At 46.5% G+C, this 19,571-nt stretch overlaps 1 protein-coding gene across 7 annotated transcripts in view; it reads left to right on the top strand.

Moving 5' to 3' along the window:
* Nucleotides 1-19,571, top strand: part of MTSS1 (MTSS I-BAR domain containing 1) — a 185,603-nt gene that overhangs the window by 138,503 nt on the left and 27,529 nt on the right. For 4 of the 7 annotated variants that reach the window (XM_032246465.1, XM_032246473.1, XM_032246503.1 and 1 more), the window contains exons 4-7: nt 7,242-7,326; nt 8,753-8,844; nt 12,850-12,924; nt 17,798-17,809. In XM_032246465.1, the coding sequence (XP_032102356.1) occupies nt 7,242-7,326; nt 8,753-8,844; nt 12,850-12,924; nt 17,798-17,809 (264 nt within the window). The remainder of the gene's footprint in view (nt 1-7,241; nt 7,327-8,752; nt 8,845-12,849; nt 12,925-17,797; nt 17,810-19,571) is intronic. The other 3 variants (XM_032246479.1, XM_032246495.1, XM_032246509.1) reach the window with 1 other exon arrangement.

Here is a 19,571-nt window from a genome sequence, read left to right as displayed (position 1 = left end):
CCTGCCTCAGCCTCCTGAGTGCTTGGGATGGTAGGTGTGCACTGCCACACCCAGCTCTTTATTTTTTTTTTTCTGGTAGAGATGGGGTTTTGCTCTGTTGCTGGCTGGTGTTGCTTAAAGCCAGAAGTTTGAGACCAAGCTTTACGTGATCCCCCTGCCTCGGCCTCCCAAAGTGTTGAGATTATAGGCATCGCCAACATGCCTGGCCAAAAATGGTCATTCTTGATTACAAAGAACGATCTGCTTCAAATGTCAGCAGAGCTGAGGCCGAGATGCCCTACCCTAGATGAATTCCCCTGCCCTGGGCCCCTCTCCTGCAGAGGTGCCTGACAGCGTCTCTTTTTCTTTGGTTTTGTCTGGCTCCTGATTAACCTTCGAGCAATGTCAGCTCTTGGGAACAGCAGAGACGCACAGTGACTTACTGCCACGGCGGCACACTTTCACCAAAGCAGCTCTTTAGTCTGGCTTCCTTCAGCCCTTCCCCTCCACGCCGCAGAAGCTGGACCTGACAAAACGGCTTTTCAGACCTCGCTTGCCACCTGCCCACACTGTAGCCCCCGAGAATGCCTGTCATTAGTCCCCTGCTATGCAGGGAGATGGCAGCTGCCTGCAAATGAGGCCGCTTGGGGGGACGGGACAATGTCCCTCGATGGACCCGCTGTCTTGCCTGTCGCTGCCAGGTCTCTGCGGCAAGGGGCAGTCTGACTTCGGACTTTAGGGGGCAAGGAAACTTTGCTTTTCTTATTTCCTCCCTCACCGCCCCCCCAAATATGCATTAAACAATTTGTATTCTGTTTGTGACTTTAATGTGCCTCTTTGTCCTCAGCTGGGAATGTCTCCAGCTTGTCGTAGTGGGAGAGAGCCCTCGGGATCTGTAGAAGCAGGGCTTGGATTTTGGGTCTGGAGCTGACCAGCTCTGTGGCTCTGAGTAAGGCGGTTGATGCCCAGGTGTTTTCATTTGTAAAATGGGGTTGATGGTGCCTATTACAGAGCGTTGCTGTCAGGATGGTGTTCCTTGTACCATTTTATCAGTATCCCTCCAGCCAATCTTTGTAAGGTGCTCGAGGGCCAGGCCTCTTTCCTCACTGTCCTTGAAATCACGTTAGTCCTTGCAGCATGGTAGGACATGGGACACTGAATGTAGTGCACCCTGGAAAGATACGTTGACGTCCTAATCCCTGGCGTCTGGGAATGTGACCATTTGACATGTGGTCTTTGCTGATGTCATTAAGTCAGCAAAGGATGATGTCATTAGGAGGACCCTAATCCAATAGGACAGGGGTCTTTATAGGAAGAGGGAAATTTGGACACACACACACATACACATACACATGAATGCCTTCATGTGTGTCTCTTGGGAAGATGGACACACACAGGCGGCAAGCTCAACACGATGGAGGCAGAAATCCAAACAATGCAGCTGCAAGCCAAGGAAAGCCAGAACCACCAGAAGCAAGGAGAAGGCAAGGAAGGACTCTCCCTGGAGGTTTCAGAGGGAGCGTGGCCCTGCCGACATCTGAATTTCAGATTTTTAGCCTCCAGAACGATGGTTGCTTTAAGCTAGCCAGTTTGGGATGCTTCATTACAGCAGCCCCAAAAAGCCAGTACAAATACTGAGTGGACGCTTGTGGAGAGTGTGTCTTCATATGTAAAATACCTGGTGCTGGGCCCCAGCAGTCATGCTTTGGCCTCCTAGTGTCTGGATGGTTCACTTCTGCATTTTCATGGAGGACTCCTTCACAGATCACTCTGTGTAGATACTGGGTGATTTTATGCTGCTTTGTTAGAAAAGCATTTGCTCGTTTTGGGAGAAAGTTTCTACATGTACCATGTGGAACAGGGTGACATTTTTGCCGTAAAGTATTTGTGCATCTCTAAGCAGTGGCATCAAGTGACCAAACTCCATTTCTTTTAGCAACGCATTGGCTCCTGGTTCTGGGAAGAAGCATGAGAAGCTATTGCTCCCTTCTCTCCTCTTCCAAGAAGCAGAACCAAATCGAAGTGGCTCTAACAATAAGGAAATGGATATGCTTGCAGAACAGGGGTGCCAGGCCCAGAGGAAGAACGGGTTCAGGTTGGTGGCTAAGGGAACTCACTGGGGACCCAGGATCTTTCTGTCTTCTGTCCATAGGAGTGTCGTCCTGAGGCAGGTATCCCCATGGCCATAGGACAGCTGATGGCAGCAGCTGCACAGCCTGCTTCCTTGTTTGTGGCCTTTGGAGCCTTTTGGTGTGTTTCTCTTAAGATGAGGAAATCTTTCCCTAGAGGCCTCCTCAGCAGCCTCTTCTCTGTGTCTTTGTCTCATTCCTGAACCACAGGGGATGGAGTCAGCATCATGGGTCTAGACCAACCACGTGAGGGTGAATGGGTGCTGCAGTCAGCCGCAGTGCCCTGCCACACTCTCCAAATTCACAACTCGTACGCTGTGTTCAATGGCCATGGTAAGGGTGCCACAAAAATGTCCACGTTCTAATCCCTAGAACCTGTGAATGTTACTGTACGTGGCCAACGGGGTCTCTGCTGATGTGTGCTGATGTGTTGAAGGGCCTTGAGACAGGGAGGTGATCCTGAATGATCCGGGTGGGTCCTGCCTCATCGCAAGGATTCTCATGAGAAGGAGGAAGGAGAATCAGAGGTAGAGAGAGATGTAAGGACAGAAGCAGAGGTCGGAGAAGGGAGAAGATGCTGCATCGCTGGCTTTGAAGATAGACGAAGGGGCCACAAGCCAAGGAGTGCAGACAGCCTCTAGAAGTGGGGATAGGCAAGGAAATAGATTCTCCCCTGCAGCCTCCAGAAGGAATGCAGCTGTGATACCTGATACCCTGACATTAGACTAGTGAAACTGAGTTTGGACTTCTAACTTCTGGAACTATAAAATAAACTTCTGTTGTTTTAAGCCACGAAGCTTGTGGTAATTTATTACAGCAGCAAAGGGAAACAAATACAGCATTGTATCTCTAGGCTGATCAGGAATCAATGTAGAACTTTGCTAAGATGAAACAACTTGTTTTTATTTTGAATCTTTTATGGAAGTATTTGGAGATTAAATAAAAGACAAACCCAGTCCCTGGTCCTGCCGCCAGATAGGGCCAGCCTGGTGATTTGCTCTGAAAATGATAAATGTAAGTTCCTTTATCCAACACCAATGCTAGGTGTGGAGAACACAGAAGTAAGGTGTTATCTTCACTCGAGCTGCTGCGTGTGCCTCAACTAGCCACTTGATTCCACAAATATGCCCACTCGCAAGTGGGAGCTCTTCCAGATGTTTTCTCCGTCTTTGTAGCTCAAGCCAGTTTCCTCTGAAGTGTATTCAAACCTGCTGATTTTTGTTTAAGTTATTGCAAGGGCTCGGGAGAGCATAAAGACATGAAGCACTTCCACAAAGGGACCTATTTTTAGGGTGCCCCATGTTGCCGAGATGAGCAGTGATTCCAACAGCTCAGTCCTGGGGTCCACAGAGGATGTCATCTGCCTCCTGTCCTCGTGCCAGCTGAACACAGAGACGCTGCTGTTTGGAAGTTTTTTTTGTGGTTATTTCCTGTCCTCTCTAGGGCTTCCTCTTCTACAGAGGCACAGTGGTGGAGCCACATACATTATGTCTAGAAATTGATATTGTACCATAGTTCAGCTATTTTCTTTTTAATTTTGAGACAGAGTCTCACTCTATTGCCCAGGCTGGAGTGTAGTGGCGTCATCTTAGCTCACTGCAGCCTCCACCTCCATGGTTCCAGCGATTCTCCTTCTTCAGCCTCCTGAATAGCTGGGATTATAAGCATGTACCACCACACCTGGCTAATTTTTGTATTTTTAGTAAAGACAGAGTTTCACCATGTTGGCCAGGCTGATCTTGAACTCCTGACCTCAGATCATCTGCCCGCCTTGGCCTTCCACCCTGCTGGGATTACAGGCGTGAGTCACCGCACCTGGCCAGTTTGTTTCTGAGAAGCCTTGGGCTTTTCTGGAGATGACTAAGTGACCAGTGACAATCTATAGGAAATACCTGGGAAGGTGACAGAAGTAGTAAAGCAGAGAAACGGAGTGGGGGCACTGGCGTATGAGATGATCTTTTCCACATCATAAGCTCGAGGAAACAGAGGCATGAGTTATCCATAAAGCAACTCTCCATCCCCGAACTCCCTGTAGTAGCTTAGCAAGGACGGCACTCAATCCCTGTGGTACCGATTAGACAGGGCTACGCTCAGGGCTAGGCTCTAGAAGCAAATTTGAGAGCCGGCTGTAAAGCACCGACACCCATAATCGCGTGTAGAACAATAGGTTTTGTGTGGGTGGTTCTAGGCTCTCATTTCTGCTCTGTCCCAGCTCCCTTTATCTATAGCAAGTACAATATACCCGAGGGGATAAATGTATAGACGCTGGAGCGTCAGCCTAGGTTTGAGTTCCACTTACTAGCGATGTAACCTGTGACAATCACTCAGGCACTTTTCCTTCCTATAACATGGGATCGGTCACAGTACTGATGCGGCTGGAGGTGCATCGAGGATTAAATGAGTTGAAGTGTGCTCAACCCACAGCAGTGCCCGGCACATCCAGTGCTGTACCTCTTCCTGTACACTTAAACGTTCTCCAGCCTTTTAAACGACTGCCTGCAATTCCATCACATGGTGGTGGTCTGTGGTTGGTTTAACCTGATCAATCTCCGCAATGGAATTTTGTTCCCAGTCTTTTGATGCTGTGAACAGCATTTTGGTGACTGCCCTCGTAGGTAAGGGCTTGTTCTCACTCTTAATCATTTCCGCAGGTTACATTTCTAGAATTAGAATTGCTGGGTCAAAGAAAAATATTTTCAAGGCTTTTCTTGATAGATGCCACCACATTTTGCTGCAGGAAAGTAGAAGTTTACACTCCTCCCATTAGTGAGAGAGTGTGCTAGTTTACTTGTGAGGCCAGGTTATTAACTTTTAATCAAATGAAGGCCCAGAAAAAAAATAGGAAATATTTCCCTGGGGATAAAATGTTCCTCATCTTTGCTCATAAGCAGCACAAAGCTCAGGAGAACTTGGAGAGTGCAGAAGGCAGGGCAGAGTGTGTGAAAACAGCGCCCTCTGCTGGCTCTCCCTGGTGTGAACGCTGGTGGGCGGCAATGCTGAGATGGGCTTGGCATCCCCTCCTTTTTGGAGGCAGGCACATTTTTAAGAGACTCTGCTCATTTAAAAAGTCAAACTCTGGCAACAGTTAGCCCTCACTTGGGTTCTTTTCTAGCAGCGGTTTCAGCAGGGGTGATGTTTTGCTCACACTTGGTACTCTCTGGAGACATTTTGGAGGATCACAAATCTGGGTGTGGGGTTAAAGGAAGTCAGCCATTGACTTCTGGTGGGTAGGGCCAGGGACACTGCTAAACATCTCACACCACACAGCACAGCCCAGCAGCAAAGCAGCATCAGCCCAGGCTGTCAGTATCGTCCAGATTGAGAAAATCCTGTTTTTAGAGGAATAGAGGTATTGCCCTAAGGTTTCTCTTTTCAATATGAAATAAAATATAGAAATATTAATATACAATATATATATGTCATAGTTACTATTATTTGGTTGTAGAAACCTGATGGTTTTGTACAATGAAATGGAAAACAGGTGGAACTGGAAGAGCAAATGGACATTTCTAGAAGAGAGGGCACAGGAAAATCCAACCCGTAATAATGTCATGAGTACTAATAAAAGAGGGAATGTTCTTCTGGTAATTCGACATGGTGAAACCGGCCACAAATTCCTGTGGCTTTCCCTTTAGGTTCTTGTCTGTTAAAAATAATGCTTTATTGGATACTTTCCCCCGAATTCACAAGCACCAGTGTTTTCATAGCGTTTACAATTGTGCCCTCCAGTGTTCAGTGCAGAATTACCATGTGTGGTTATAATTTGCTTTCCCACACCCCAGTAAATTCTGATTCACGCATTGTTTTTAGGAGGGAGAAGGAAGAGAAGAACCTCAAAAATAATCTTAGAGAAGGTGTGCCCGAAGGGGAAAAGTATGACGAGAATTTCGGGAAAATCAAATGGGCTGCAACTTCTTTAGTATTTGCTGAGCTTGAAGACCTCTGTTCCTGGTGTTACCCAAGCCCATTTGAAAAATGTCCTGTTACTGGCCAGGTGCGGTGGCTCATGCCTGTAATTCTAGCTCTTTCAGAGGCTGAGGCGGGTGGATCACCTGAGATCAGGAGTTCGAGAGCAGCCTGACCATGGAGAAACCCTGTCTCTACTAAAAATATAAAATTAGCCAGGCGTGATGGCACATGCCTGTAATTCCAGCTACTTGGGAGGCTGAGGTCAGGAGAATCACTTGAACCTGGGAGGCATAGGTTGCAGTGAGCCAAGATTTCACCATTGCACTCCAGCCTGGGCAACACACACAAAACTGTCTCAAAAAAAAAAAAAAAAAAAAGTCCTATTACTGGCTGGGCATGGTGGCTCATGCATGTAATCTCAGCACTTTGGAAGGCTGAGGCAAGTGGACCACCTGAGGTCAGAAATTTGAGACCAGCCTGGACGACATGGTGAAAAACCCCGTCTCTACCACACACACAAAAATATCAGCTGGGTATGGTGGCATGCGCCTGTAATCCCAGCTACTCTGGAGGCTAAGTCAGGAGAATCACCTGGACCTGGGAGGTAGAAGGTTGTGGTGAGCTGTGATTGCACCACTGCACTCCAGCCTGAGCAAAACCCCATCTCAAAAAAAAAAAAAAAAAAAAGTCCTGTTACCTCATTTTGCTTTAGTCTTGCTATTCTCTGAATTACATGTATTCTAGAACATTTGTCTTGAAATAATTAGCTAGCATGGCTGCCTTAGCTGTTCTAAATAATGTTGAGAGGATTATTTTGTCAGAATTAGTGAGAAAAATATAGCTGTTCCCTAAACAGCAGATACTATCTTGATCATCTTTCATGAGAACTGTTTTTCAAACTACAGGTCATGGTTGATTTATAGGCTGTAAAGTCAATTTCTAGATCACAATCAGCATTCAAAAAAAAAAAAAAAAACCAGACAGAATAGAAATGCACAGAGTGTGCTATATAGTAAGAGCAGCCTTTTGCGATAGTTTTGTTGTTACAGAGATCTGTCACCAGACGTACATATATGTTTACATGTGCTTGTGTGTATGCACACATGTGCATGGCGAGAAGTTTCTAAAGATAGTGGCTTAGATTTTACAACATGGTAAAATCTGACTTGTCAGTGATCCCTGCTAGTCTTCTTTCCCTCACCTTTGCCTCTGTTGCTCTTTCAGGTGGGACCAGGGAGATTGGATCTGCTCTCACCAGGATGTGCATGAGGCACAGAAGCATAGAAGCCAAGCTGAGGCAGTTTTCAAGGTAAGGTTCATGTTTTGCTCATCTCAAACACCCTTGCAGATTTCAGGAAGCAGACATGCATGGCACACAGCATTTAAATCCCCACAACCTATCTTTTTCTTGACTTGGCTCATTCATTGGATGAGTATTTGTCAGGCATCTGCTGCATGCCAGCCACTGGTTGAGGCCCTGGGGATGGAGCAGACAACTAGCCAGCCAAGCCCCTGCCTTCACTGAGCCTGCCATCCTGCATGGGTCTCTCCTCACCCTCTGATATGCAAGGAACTGGTGCAGCCTGCTGAGGCCTTTGGGGCCCCCACTGTCCTGCAGGAGCCTTGTAGGAAGAGGGGCTGTGAAGTTGGAGAGTGAGGTGTGCCTTGCTATCCTGTGTGCTTCCTCCAGACTCAGCCTAGGGATGTGGCAGCTCACAGACCCCTCCACGCCGCCAGCTTCCTGTCTGGCTTGCAGGCTTCCAGAGTAGGGAGAAATGGTAGTAGCTGGCACCAGAATTGAGTTATAAATGTTCAAGTGAAAGTGGACTTTTTTTCCAAGCAGATCAGCATCATTCAGCAGTTTCACATGATTCTGTTTGGGAGACTGCATAAAACGAAGGGGCGCACCTGCAGACACCTTCACCCCTCAGTGACCGCGAGGCTGGCGGTGCTGCTCGAGAATTTCCTGGGTCCCTTCACTCTTCTTTTTCTCAAGGCTCTCCACACTTAGTGCATATTTATGACCCGTAAGGCCGCATGCACATCAGAATCTTGTGGGTATTTTTTTAAAATAGTGACTTGGGGCCCCACCCTTAAATTCTCCACTGAGGGTGAGGAAAGGCCCAGGTGTCCTTGCATTTTGGGAGTCCCTGTTGTGACCCATGTGGTTCTGCCACTTGGCTTGTTAATACAAGCACTGGAATATCACAGAGAGAATGGGAAGAAGGGTCACTCCCACCTGTCATGTTGGCAGCTTCTTAATAGTCATTGAAAAGCATTCTTGGGGTTGGAGTAGCGACTCATGCCTGTAACTCCAGCACTTTGAGAGGCTGAGGCGGGCGGATCACGAGGTCAGGAGATCAAGACCATCCTGACCAACGTGGTGAAATCCCGACTCTACTAAAATACAAAAAATTAGCCAGGCTTGGTGGCGTGTGCCTGTAGTCCCAGCTACTTGGGAGGCTGAGGCAGGGGAATCACTTGAAGCTGGGAGGTGGAGGTTGCAGTGAGCCAAGATTGCGCCACTGCACTCCAGCCTGGTGACAGAGTGAGACTCCGTCTCCAAAAAACAAGCATTCTTGGAACATGACTGTTTGAGAGCCCAGGGGTTTAGATGAGAACGTCAGTTTCAGGTAATTGTGCTTTAGGTATATTTTGACAACCACATGTAAATCCTGACAACAGAATGCATCTATTTAATTTCTTCCTTTTTTTTAATCCCTTCTTGGTAAAAGTGCTTTAATTGATTGTCTGATAAACCCACTTCAAGAACAGATGGAAGAATGGAAGAAAGTGGCCAACCAGCTGGATAAAGACCATGCAAAAGGTACAGAAGCGAGATGTCTAGCGCATCATCGCACACTAGGGGGCGCTGTGGGAAGTTGCTGCCTGACCCCGCTGCTAAGTTTACTGGTGTCATCACAACAGCCAAGGGCCAGCTCTGTCCCTGCTTCTCCTGTAAGGACATCTGTGTCAGGGGATGAGGAGAACAAAGTGATCCCGTTGCAAGTCTGAGTGCAGTTTCTTTGGTGTGAACCAACATTCAGCAGCTGATACTTTGATCCCTCAGTGGCATGAATTGTATTCAGCTGAATTAAGAATAAATCACAGTGTGGGCGAGCTGGCTCAGGCCTGTAATCCCAGCACTTTGGGAGGCTGATGTGGGCGGATCACCTGAGATCAGGAGTTTGAGACCAGCCTGGCCAACATGGTGAAACCCGTCTCTACTAAAAATACAAAAATTAGCCAGGTGAGGTGGTGCATGCCTGTAATCCCAGCTACTTGGGATGCTGAGGCAGGGGAATCGCTTGAACCCAAGAGGCGGAGGTTGCAGTGAGCTGAGATTGCGCCACTGCACTCCAGCCTGGGCAACAAGAGCAAAACTCGGTCTCAAAAGAAAAAAGAAAAAAAAAAAAGAAAATCATTCTGTGTCCTCAGCAACTATAAGTAGCCTCCAGAAAGTTGCACGTTCATTCAGATTATTCATCCCTCCCCTCGCAGGCACTGACACTACTGAGAACTTACCATATTCCATGCCTGTGCATGCTCTGGAGCCACAGAAATAAATAAGTTGGTCTTGGCTTTTGGTGCATGGTCTTTTAAATTTGTCTATTACAGACAGTAGACTCTGCAGCCATGTCTTCTTTTTGATCAGAAATCAGTCTTGTGTAGAACTTCAGCAAACCATTTTGATACAAGAACCGGAAGGAGTGATGGCTTATTTGTGTTGAGATTCAGAAGTATGGATACAATAGCCAAATATTTAGCAGTTATATAAAGTTAATAGGGGCCAGGCATGATGGCATATGCCTGTAATCCCAGCACTTTGGGAGGCTGAGGCGGGTGGATCATTTAAGGTCAAGAGTTTGAAACCAGCCTGGCCAACATGGCGAAACCCTGTGTCTACTAAAAACACACAAAAAATTACCTGGGCGTGGTGGCATGCACCTGTAATCCCAGCTACTCGGGAGGCTGAGGCAGGAGAATCACTTGAACTCAGGAGGCAGAGGCTGCAGTGAGCCAAGATCGTGCTGCTGCGCTCCAGTTTTGGGGTTGCACTCAAACCTGCAACACAGCAAGACTCCCTCTCAAGAAAAAAAAAGTTAATTTATAAACTTTTATCCTCTCTACCTTAACTTGAAGTTAGGAAGAGAGGCAAATTCAGGGGATTAACTGGATCCCACTATATGTTAATCAGGTCATGAGTTTTCTTAGGCTCATGAGATTTACCCATCTGTACTTTTCATTGGGTAAAAGAAAATAGAACCATTTGAAATTTTTTCAGATGGGGAAAGAGTTGATAATTATGTTTGGCCCAGTTCAGTTCGTGCTGGCTGACTTGGCTCATTTGTTGGCTGAGGACTTGTCAGGCATCTGCTGCATGCCCACACCAGCCGCTCGTCAAGGCCCTGGGGATGCAGCAGACAACCAGCCAGCCCGGCACTTGCCCTCAGGGAGCCTGCACTCCTGCGTGGGTCTCTCTTCACCCTCTGTGCCTGTGAGGAGCCGGTGCAGCCTGCCCAGGCCTTTTGGGCCCCTCCACCCTGCAGGAGCCTCCTTCTCCTTCTCTATTAAATGTTCCCCTTTGCTAGTGCAGCAAAACTGAGACTTCAAATTGGATGTGTAAGGCCTTTTGTAAGAGTGGTTGTGCTGAGCCCACTGGAGAAGGTAGCAGGTGTTGCAGAGAGCTCTACTCATCCCATAAAACACAGGTCCCTTGATTTTCATGGAATATTCCCCCTCGCTCCCATCCCAACTGCATACAGAGAAACATGTCTCAATTTTCTTCTTAGGGGTCACATACAGAGATGAAGAGCCTAGGCCTGAATGTGAATTGAGACCCATTATCTGGCCCTGAATACCTGCTAAGTGGCCTCTCTGTACAGAGGCCGAGAGGTCGTGGTGTACAGAGCCCCTGACCCCCATCCTCGGTGACACAGCACTTCCTTCATCGTTTTGCTTCAGCCTTAACTCAGGGAGCGTGATCCAAGTAGCAGTGACACACAACCCACCCTGCTAGCCCAGGATGCTCAGATGTGACCCAGACACTGCTCCTGCCTTCAGGGAGCTTACAGGCAGGGGGAGGAGAGACTGCAGGGCAGAGCACAGGATGTTGGGGGACAGAGATACAGGGAGCCCCAGAGGTGGGAGAGGTTTGGTTGAGGAGTTAGAAAACGAGGTGCTGTGTGGAGGGATCCCAGTGGATGGATGTGGTTTCATCACGTTGATTAGAGCAGTGAAGGTGTCCTAGTCAGAGATAACCACGCAGATAGGCAGGGAAGATTGGGGAATGACCAGAAGAGAGTGGAGAGCCGCCCTCCATAGACGTCAGTTCATCCTGCAGAGGCTTTGGGTGCCAGTGTGAGGGAGCCTGAGAGTTATGACATGAACAGCGTTGCGCTTTTGGAAAACTCTTCTGGCCACAGTTTAAGCCTTCCACAAATGTATCTCGACGCCTATGTGCCAGGCTTTGTGCTAGGCATTGGAGACAGGGAGGTCCAGAAAGGTACAATCCCTTCTTTTTGGAACCAAAGTGTACAGATGCTGGTGGGGCAGCGGCGGCGGGGGTGGAGGGGGAGGGGAGGGGAGGGAACATGGATCAAAGGATCCCACACCTGCAGTGAGTGAAAGGAAGAAGAGAAGGCCTGCAGGTCGAGCTAAGGAGGAGAAACTGGAGAGAGAGGGAAGGAGAGGAAGGACTGGCTGCAGGGTGATTCCAGGTGCGTGTAAACAGGCTTAGGGCCAATGGAAGGGAAACCTCAGAGCTAGCTGCAAGGGAGCTGGCCAAGGTGAAATGTACGGGAGCTGGCAATTAATTGACTCTGGGGGCAGCAAAGGGGAGAAGGGTCAGAGGTGACCGTCATCCCAGGCGTCTGTGTGTGGATGATGAGGATGCCAGCAACAGAAATGGGGCAGTCTGTGAATGGTCCATTGGTGGAGGAGGAAGCAGTTGGCAGGGAATGTGGTACACGTGGACTGCCCCTCGGAGGTGTCCATGGAGCTAACCACAGGACCCATGCTGAAAGTAAGGCAGCTGGCTCTTGCCCAGTGTCCCCACTGTGTGATCTAGCTTCTCCTGCTATACGAGACACTTTTTCCTGGATTTTAACATCTGGCCAGCATCTTTTCCACGTAGAGTTTTATTTTGTTTTGTTTTGTTTTAGCAAAATACTGTGGATTTGGGCTTTGGGAAAGTAGGTAATATTGAAAAATCTTTCCAGATACTTGAGCTGAGAAATTGTGAATTTTTTTCATTTTTATTAAAGTATTCCTGGCTGGGCGCAGTGGCTCACACCTGTAATCCCAGCACTTTGGGAGGCGGAGGTGGGTGAATCACTTGAGGTCAGGTGTTTAAGACTAGCCTCGCCAACAGGGTAAAACCACATCTCTATTAAAAACACAAAAATTAGCCAGGTGTGGTGGCAGGTGCCTGTAATCCCAGCTATTCAGGAGGCTGAGGCAGGAGAATCGCTTGAACTCGGGAGGTGGAGGTTGCAATGAGCCGAGATCACACCACTGCATATCAGCCTGGGCTACAGAACAAGACTCCGTCTCCAAAAAAGAAAAAAAAAAAGTATTCCCAAAGGAAGCCTCCCCTGAAAGCTGGTATGAGTGAATACGACAGGGCAAGACCATTGTGCATTTTATTTTCATGTCCCTAGCCCCTTGGTTGTAAAATGTCATCATGCGATTATCATATCGTATTCTGATAAAGCCATTGACGGCATGTCACAGTTTATGCTTTCTGAGATAATGGCTGTTCCTAAAATATTTTCTGTTAAGCAATATTGGTAAAAAATGGTAAAAATATTCCATATCTGCTTTCTCTTAGAATATAAAAAAGCCCGCCAAGAGATAAAAAAGAAGTCCTCGGATACGCTGAAACTGCAGAAGAAAGCAAAAAAAGGTAACTCCTAAAATTCTGCCACCGATGTTGTTACTTCTGATGGAGTGCTTGATTTGTCTTTGAAGCAAAAGGTGCTCACCTCAGAGACTTCCTTAAGTATGATGGAAAACCTGGAAACCCAGATGGGAGCAAATAGGACCCGTCTGAGTGAAAGGTCTCAAAGTGCAGAGTAGGTATTAATTTGAGGCCCTTGCCAAGTGGCACTTGACATGCTCCTTCCCCCAGCTTTGTCTTCCAAGTTTGACAGTTTCCATGCCTACTGTGCTTTGTAATGATACCTACAAATTTCTTAGAAGCCTTGGGATAATGCAGAAAGGCCTTTATGCAAATGTTCTCTAGTAATTATTACAGAAATTATGTCATTTTCTCCTGCAGCTTTCAAAGCCTATAATCTCCGAAACCCTTTATTAAGTCTTGTGAAAATGCTAGGAATGGGTGCAGGGGAAGCTGGGAGTCATGACCATACAGGGGGTTTTCCATGGTGTTCGTGGCGGAGGAGCTTGATAATCTACCACTGAGCAGAACCACGCAAGATGCCTTCCCCCACGTCCTCGTGTATCCTCCCTCGCAAACCAGTGAATTGTCAGATCTTTGACCCACCTTTGTTCCTCCAGAATGGACTGGGAGTTTGAGAGAAAAATCTAGCAGCATCCAGTTTGCAAGCACTTTTAACTTTTTTTTTTTTTTTTTTTTTTTTTGAGATGGAGTTTCGCCCTGTCGCCAGGCTGGAGTGCAGTGGCGTGATCTTGGCTCACTGCAACCTCCAACTCCCTGGTTCAAGCGATTCTCCTGCCTCAGCCTCTTGAGTAGCTGAGACTACATAGAGGTGTGTGCCACCATGCCTGGCTCATTTTTGCATGTTTAATAGAGATGGGGTTTCACCATGTTGGCCAGGATGATCTCAATCTCCTGACCTCGTGATCCGCCCGCCTCTCAAAGTGCTGGGATTATAGGTGTGAGCCACCGCACCCAGCCTGCACTTGCAACATTTTACTACCACCTAAAAACATAGGGACTTTGTCCTGAGCTGGAGAAGGCAACATTCCTCCAGTCGGTTCTTCTTTGTCATCAAGTTTCTTTCTGAATCTGCTGCTTCACCGCTGAGAAGATGGGGTTCTCCCATCAGGCTGCTCCGTGGGTGGTATTTACCGTCAATTTGAGACAGCAGCCTTTTCCGATTGGGATCCCCCACACTGAATTTCCTCTCCCCCAAACAAGCAGTTCTCTGTTGGGAATAGAAGAAAACACATTTGGAGGGATGGGATGGAGGAGAGAGGTGTGGGGTGAGGTGGTGATAGGACAGTTTTTAACCTTGAATATTTCTGAAAAATGAGGCCCCTCCACCAAATTTTCACAACAGTCATAAGCCCATTTCAAGATAAAGACAGCAGAATTTTCACCCACATCAGATTTTCCATCAGCGTTGGCCCCAGCAGTTTCTTTTGGATGTTTTTTTGGTCTGGAGCTCCTCATATTTGTATCCTGTGTAACCAAGGCACCTGGGAGCTAGTGTTTGATAAGTAATAGGGTTTATGACTTAGCAACATTTTAGTGACTCTAGAGGTAAACATTTATAAGTAAAATTACTACCGTATTCCATGAAGTCCGAGGCCCAGAGGAGGGCAGGCTGGTCACAGTTTGGTGCTGAACTCCCTGTAACTGACAGGTTGGCAGCTTTGAGAGAGAAGGGATTCCTGGCCTGAGAGAGATGGTCCAGGGAAGATGCTTAGGTTTAGAAAAGGTTTGGGAGTTTGGTGAAAAGGATAAGGTAAGAAAAAGTAGCTATTGTGCCTCAGCTCTTCCACAGCTCACTTTTCAGAGGCCCAAAGTTCTTGGCTGCAGTGATAACCCTTTTATCTAAATTCTGCATGGAGGCTGAATTGGTTCTCATCTGTCACTCAAAGTCACTGACATTGCCCAATTAGCAGAATTTATACCTCTGGGTGAAGTCTGATAGGGTGATTGCAGTGCAACATCAAAGGAAGTTTCTGGCAATTAGACCTTCCTAGCACTGGCTTGAGCTGCCTGCAGGATTACGAGCTCCCCATCGAGGCTGGATAGAAAGACTTGGGACCCATAGGATGCTGCACTGTGCATAACGTGAAGAGGGGCATCTGGCCCTGGGACTTGGGAATGACTGGCATTTAGTTGTGTGGTTCCTTAGGGCACGTGGGCCTGAAGGCTGAGAGAGTGGAGGCCGAGATCAGGAGTTTCTGAAGCGTCTGTCTTCTCAGCTAGAGGTTCATACCAGCAGTCTCTGGCACCATGTCAGATGGTAGACTTATGTCCATGAGATCGGTCAGATCAGTAGCTTGGAATGTTCTGGAGGATTTCTAGTTACTTCAAGAGGCAACCAGAAAATAATTAGTATTTCTATCCTTTATAAAAACCTTTTCCTAAAATTTGTAAGTGCATTTTTGGATCAGGCGTTTCTATTTGTATATTTCTGGGATGAAAGCAGCCTTCTAAAAGATGCTAGAGTCACATCCGGACTGGACTGGTTTATGGAGAGGCACACATATGGCTGAGAATGGACTGGAGAAAACACAACTCACTTAAGGGCTCAAAGAAATCTGCTTATCTGAGGCTTTGAGTTGTTAGGGGTCTGGTTAGCTGACATTTCCCTTTCTCCTAGAAAACCTCGAGGGATCTATTTCATCTCTTTCAAGTGGCAGATTCCTGGTCCCTTGGTTTGCAAAACTGTTAGCAGTTTCTTTTAACGCACCATGCGTTTCGGATGGATGAAGGTTTTGGATACTATTTTTTTTTTTTTTTTTGCCCTGATAGATGGAATCTGATGTATGCAGCCAGATAATCACTTCCTTTTTAATACCTTTCCGTGAGATTCTCAAGCAGCTTTCTGCCATGCCTTTTTCAAACACTGTGGTCTTTGATCTAAAAATTCTTCAGACTCTCCTTTTAGCATTTCAAGTGCCTTTTGCGTGTAAGCGTGGTTTTACCACCATCCTTGGCGTGGGCAGACATGCCCAGATGTGATTTTTGTGAGCGGCTCACTTGCCTTCTTACTCTGCAGATAATGCCTTTTATCACATTCTTCGACTCTTTCTTACTGTAGAGACAGGTAGTTTATAATCTAAAGGTGTTTAAATATTTCCATCAAGAAACTTTCAATGGCTTGCCCTTGGTAGGTTTTGTCTCAAAATCTGTAAAGCAATTCGGGATATTCTGTTGCTGTGGGTGAGTGTGCCTGTTTTTCTTGAAGGCAGGCTTGTCGGATGCCTGCTAAAAGTAAACTCGAGGCAGGGAGTTAGCCAGTCCCCCCCTCAGAGAAATGCTGGGCTCGTGCATAGGTCAAGAGTGTGGGGCAGAGCCAGCGTTGCCAATAGGTGGAAGGACAGAGGTGGCAGGATGCTGGGGAAATGGTCTGGAGCTGACTCTGTAGCCACGGGCTCTGGACAATGTCTCTTGAGCCCTCTGCCTGCTTCATGATATCAGCTCATTGCCATGGAGGTCTTGGAGTTGACCATGACCCAGTGGGGGAAAGTAAGAGAACATTGGAAATGAGAGGCGTTTTACGTTGTATTTACCTATATGTGCCACCCGACTCTATGAACGGAACTCAGCAGACTAATTTTCATTTAATTCCCATATTATTACCAGCGTAAACTAAGAATTGATTCTGGGACGGGCGTGGTGGCTCACACCTGTAATCCCAGCACTTTGGGAGGCTGAGGCGGGTGGATCATGAGGTCAAGAGATCGAGACCATCCTGGCCAACATGGTGAAACTCCATCTCTACTAAAAATACAAAAATTAGCTGGGCGTGGTGGCACATGCCTGTAGTCTTAGCTACTCGGGAAGCTGAGACAGGAGAATCACTTGAACCCAGGAGGCAGAGGTTGTAGTGAGCCGAGATCACATCACTACACTCCAGCCTGGTGACAGAGTGAGACTCTGTCTCAGAAAAAAAAATTAATTCTGGTAAAGCCTTCTGTTTCCATCTATAACTACTAAAAGTTTATCAACGATTTTAAAAAGTAATAATGGCCAGCATTCATTAGGTGCTTCTTATGATTATTGTTCCATGTATTACCATGAGATCATTACACTGAAGAAGTCTTGATTTTTTTTTTTTTTTTTTTTTTTTGAGTCAGCATCTTGATAGTTGGCCTAGGCTGGCCTCGAACTCCTGGGCTCCAGGGATCTTCCCGCCTTAGCCTCCCTAGTAGCTGGGATTATAGGCACACACCACTGCACCCAGTGGGGACTGTTCTTGAGAGAGAGAGAGAGAGAGAGAGATAGAGGGAGAGTGAGCGAGCTGACCATTATAATATATTAACTGTACAGCTGACATTTAAATAGTTGACTCTTTCCACTAGAGGCTGCAAAGCCAACATTATAAATGTAATAAACAGACTCACAGAGTTCTATACTAGTATAATATTTGCTGTTACACTACAGTTTTAAGCTCTTTAATTTTTTTTTTCCATTTTCATCCCTCCCTAAGCTTTGTTTCCTAGGATTCCCTAGATATTTTTCAAGTGATGGTAAATTACACTCGAAAGGTTTTCTTGCCAAAGCTTGGCTTCTTCTGGGTATATATTCTTCATCTCTCTTTTAAAAAATCCTTGCTGTACTCTCTAGCATTTTTTTTTTATTACTAATGGGGAAGGTTTTGTTTAGATGAGAAGGAACGGATATTAGTAAGACAGAGAAGGGGAAGGTGGATGTGAGCTCCTGGTGGATGTGGGTTTCATCAGCTCTGATATCAAATTTGGTGGCGAGCCGTGGACTGCGTGACACATGAAACAAAGGTAAGACTCCTGCTGCTTGGACACCGGTTTGACTTTATTATTTTCCTTTTTGTGTCAATTGTGTATCCTGCACTTTCTCACCGTGTGCCCCCCGCCAGTGGACACTCTTGGTAAGTCTACCATCCCAAATCTCTGGTGGCTGCTCACGGTGTGGTCCTTAATGTGGGCTTTCCGTGGTTGTCCAGACCTCTGCTAGCTGCCCAAGTTTTCCTACCAGCTCAGAACAATCAACTGTGCCTACTTAATTTTCCACAACTTCAAGAAAATTGTGTGTGTTGTGTTTTGTTTTCTTTCTTGGATGTTTGGCCATTTACAATGTTAGCACGACAGTCTGAGAGCCTTTGAATCATCATAATTCAGTATTAGACTCATGGAAAAAAGAAATACAGAGTGACTTAAACTGTCCTTTCCATAGGAAATAAGCATTTTTGTGAACATATCTACCTGCGTAGATATGTATGTATATATTTACACCACAAACTAGAGCTGCAAGCCTCACAATAATTCTCAAATCAGATTTGGTTGCATTAAGCTTGCAAAACATCTTTAACTTTGTCCTTTCTGCAAGACCATATAGTTCTTTCCATAACCAGTGATTCATTTAAAAAAAAAAATAAATCAAACCAGGCGCGGTGGCTCACGCCTGTAATCCCAGCACTTTGGGAGGCAGAGGTGGGCAGATCACCTGAGGTCGGGAGTTCAAGACCAGCCTGACCAACATGGAGAAACCCCATCTCTACTAAAAATACAAAATTAGCTGGGCGTGGTGGCACATGCCTGTAATGCCAGCTACTCAAGAGGCTGAGGCAGGAGAATCGCTTGAACCTGAGAGGCAGAGGCTGTGGTGAACACAGATTGTGCCACTGCACTCCAGCCTGGGCAACAAGAGCGAAACCCCGTCTCAAAAAATTAATTAATTAATTAATTTTAAAAGTATTTCTTATTTCAGTAGAGTTTGTGAAATGTTTCATTTCAAAAGTATCAGATCTTCCAATTAAGTAATCAGAATGATTCTTCTTGACTGAATGTTGAACTTCACTCTGTGGGTGATCGTGCTGCTAAAACTTCAAGCTGCTTTTGGAGTCCTGTTGCTGTCCCTCTGTCCCGGGAGGTCTGTCTGCGAGGTGTCTGTGTGGTTTATCTTGCCTGAATGTGCCCAGGTGTTCTCTGAGCATTTTACTAAAGAGCTCCAAAGGGGCTTTTGAAGTGGATTCTGTCATTTACAGCAAACCCAACGCACAAACGTCTCCTCTGATGGCTGGGGCTGGCACGGCCCACTATCTTAGGGCACACACTTCTGCCTCTATTTCCCCTCGTGGCGATGTTGGGCTAGTGGTTCCCCAGCTTTAAAAATGATCATCCTTTCCAGTTCTGAACATTGTGATTGTGAAACAGCTGGCACTGTTTCTAGTAAACCTTTGGAAGGAAGGTAAGACACAGCTACTTTTTTGCTTATTGCAGTAAAATTCACATACCGAATTTATTGTTTTAACCGTTTTAAAGTACAAGTTTCAGTGGCTTTTAGTACATTCATGGTATTGTGCAACCATCACCACTGTCTCATTTCAGAACATTTTCATTAGCCCCAAAAGACACCTGATGCCCATTGGCAGTCACTCTGTCTCCCAGTCTCCCCACCCACTCAGACCCTGACCACCACTCATCTGCCTTCTGTGTCTGGATTTGCCTATTCTGGACATTTTAGACAAATGGAATCATACAGTACAGAGCCTTTGAGGACACACTCCCTTGAGTCTTGAGTGTTACTGGAACCTTTGCCGAGAGCCTGGCATGAGTCAGTTCATGGAGTAAACAGGGCATTTTATTTGTTTGTCATGACTGGAAGTCAGTTTGGAATGAATATAGAAACTG

The sequence above is a fragment of the Sapajus apella genome, unplaced genomic scaffold (assembly GCF_009761245.1).
Source record: "Sapajus apella isolate SASKATOON/1434 unplaced genomic scaffold, GSC_monkey_1.0 scaffold3, whole genome shotgun sequence".
In the NCBI taxonomy this organism is placed as follows: domain Eukaryota; kingdom Metazoa; phylum Chordata; class Mammalia; order Primates; family Cebidae; genus Sapajus; species Sapajus apella.
The sequence above is the reverse complement of the archived record's forward strand: the minus strand, read 5'-3'. Positions and strand labels throughout refer to the sequence as shown.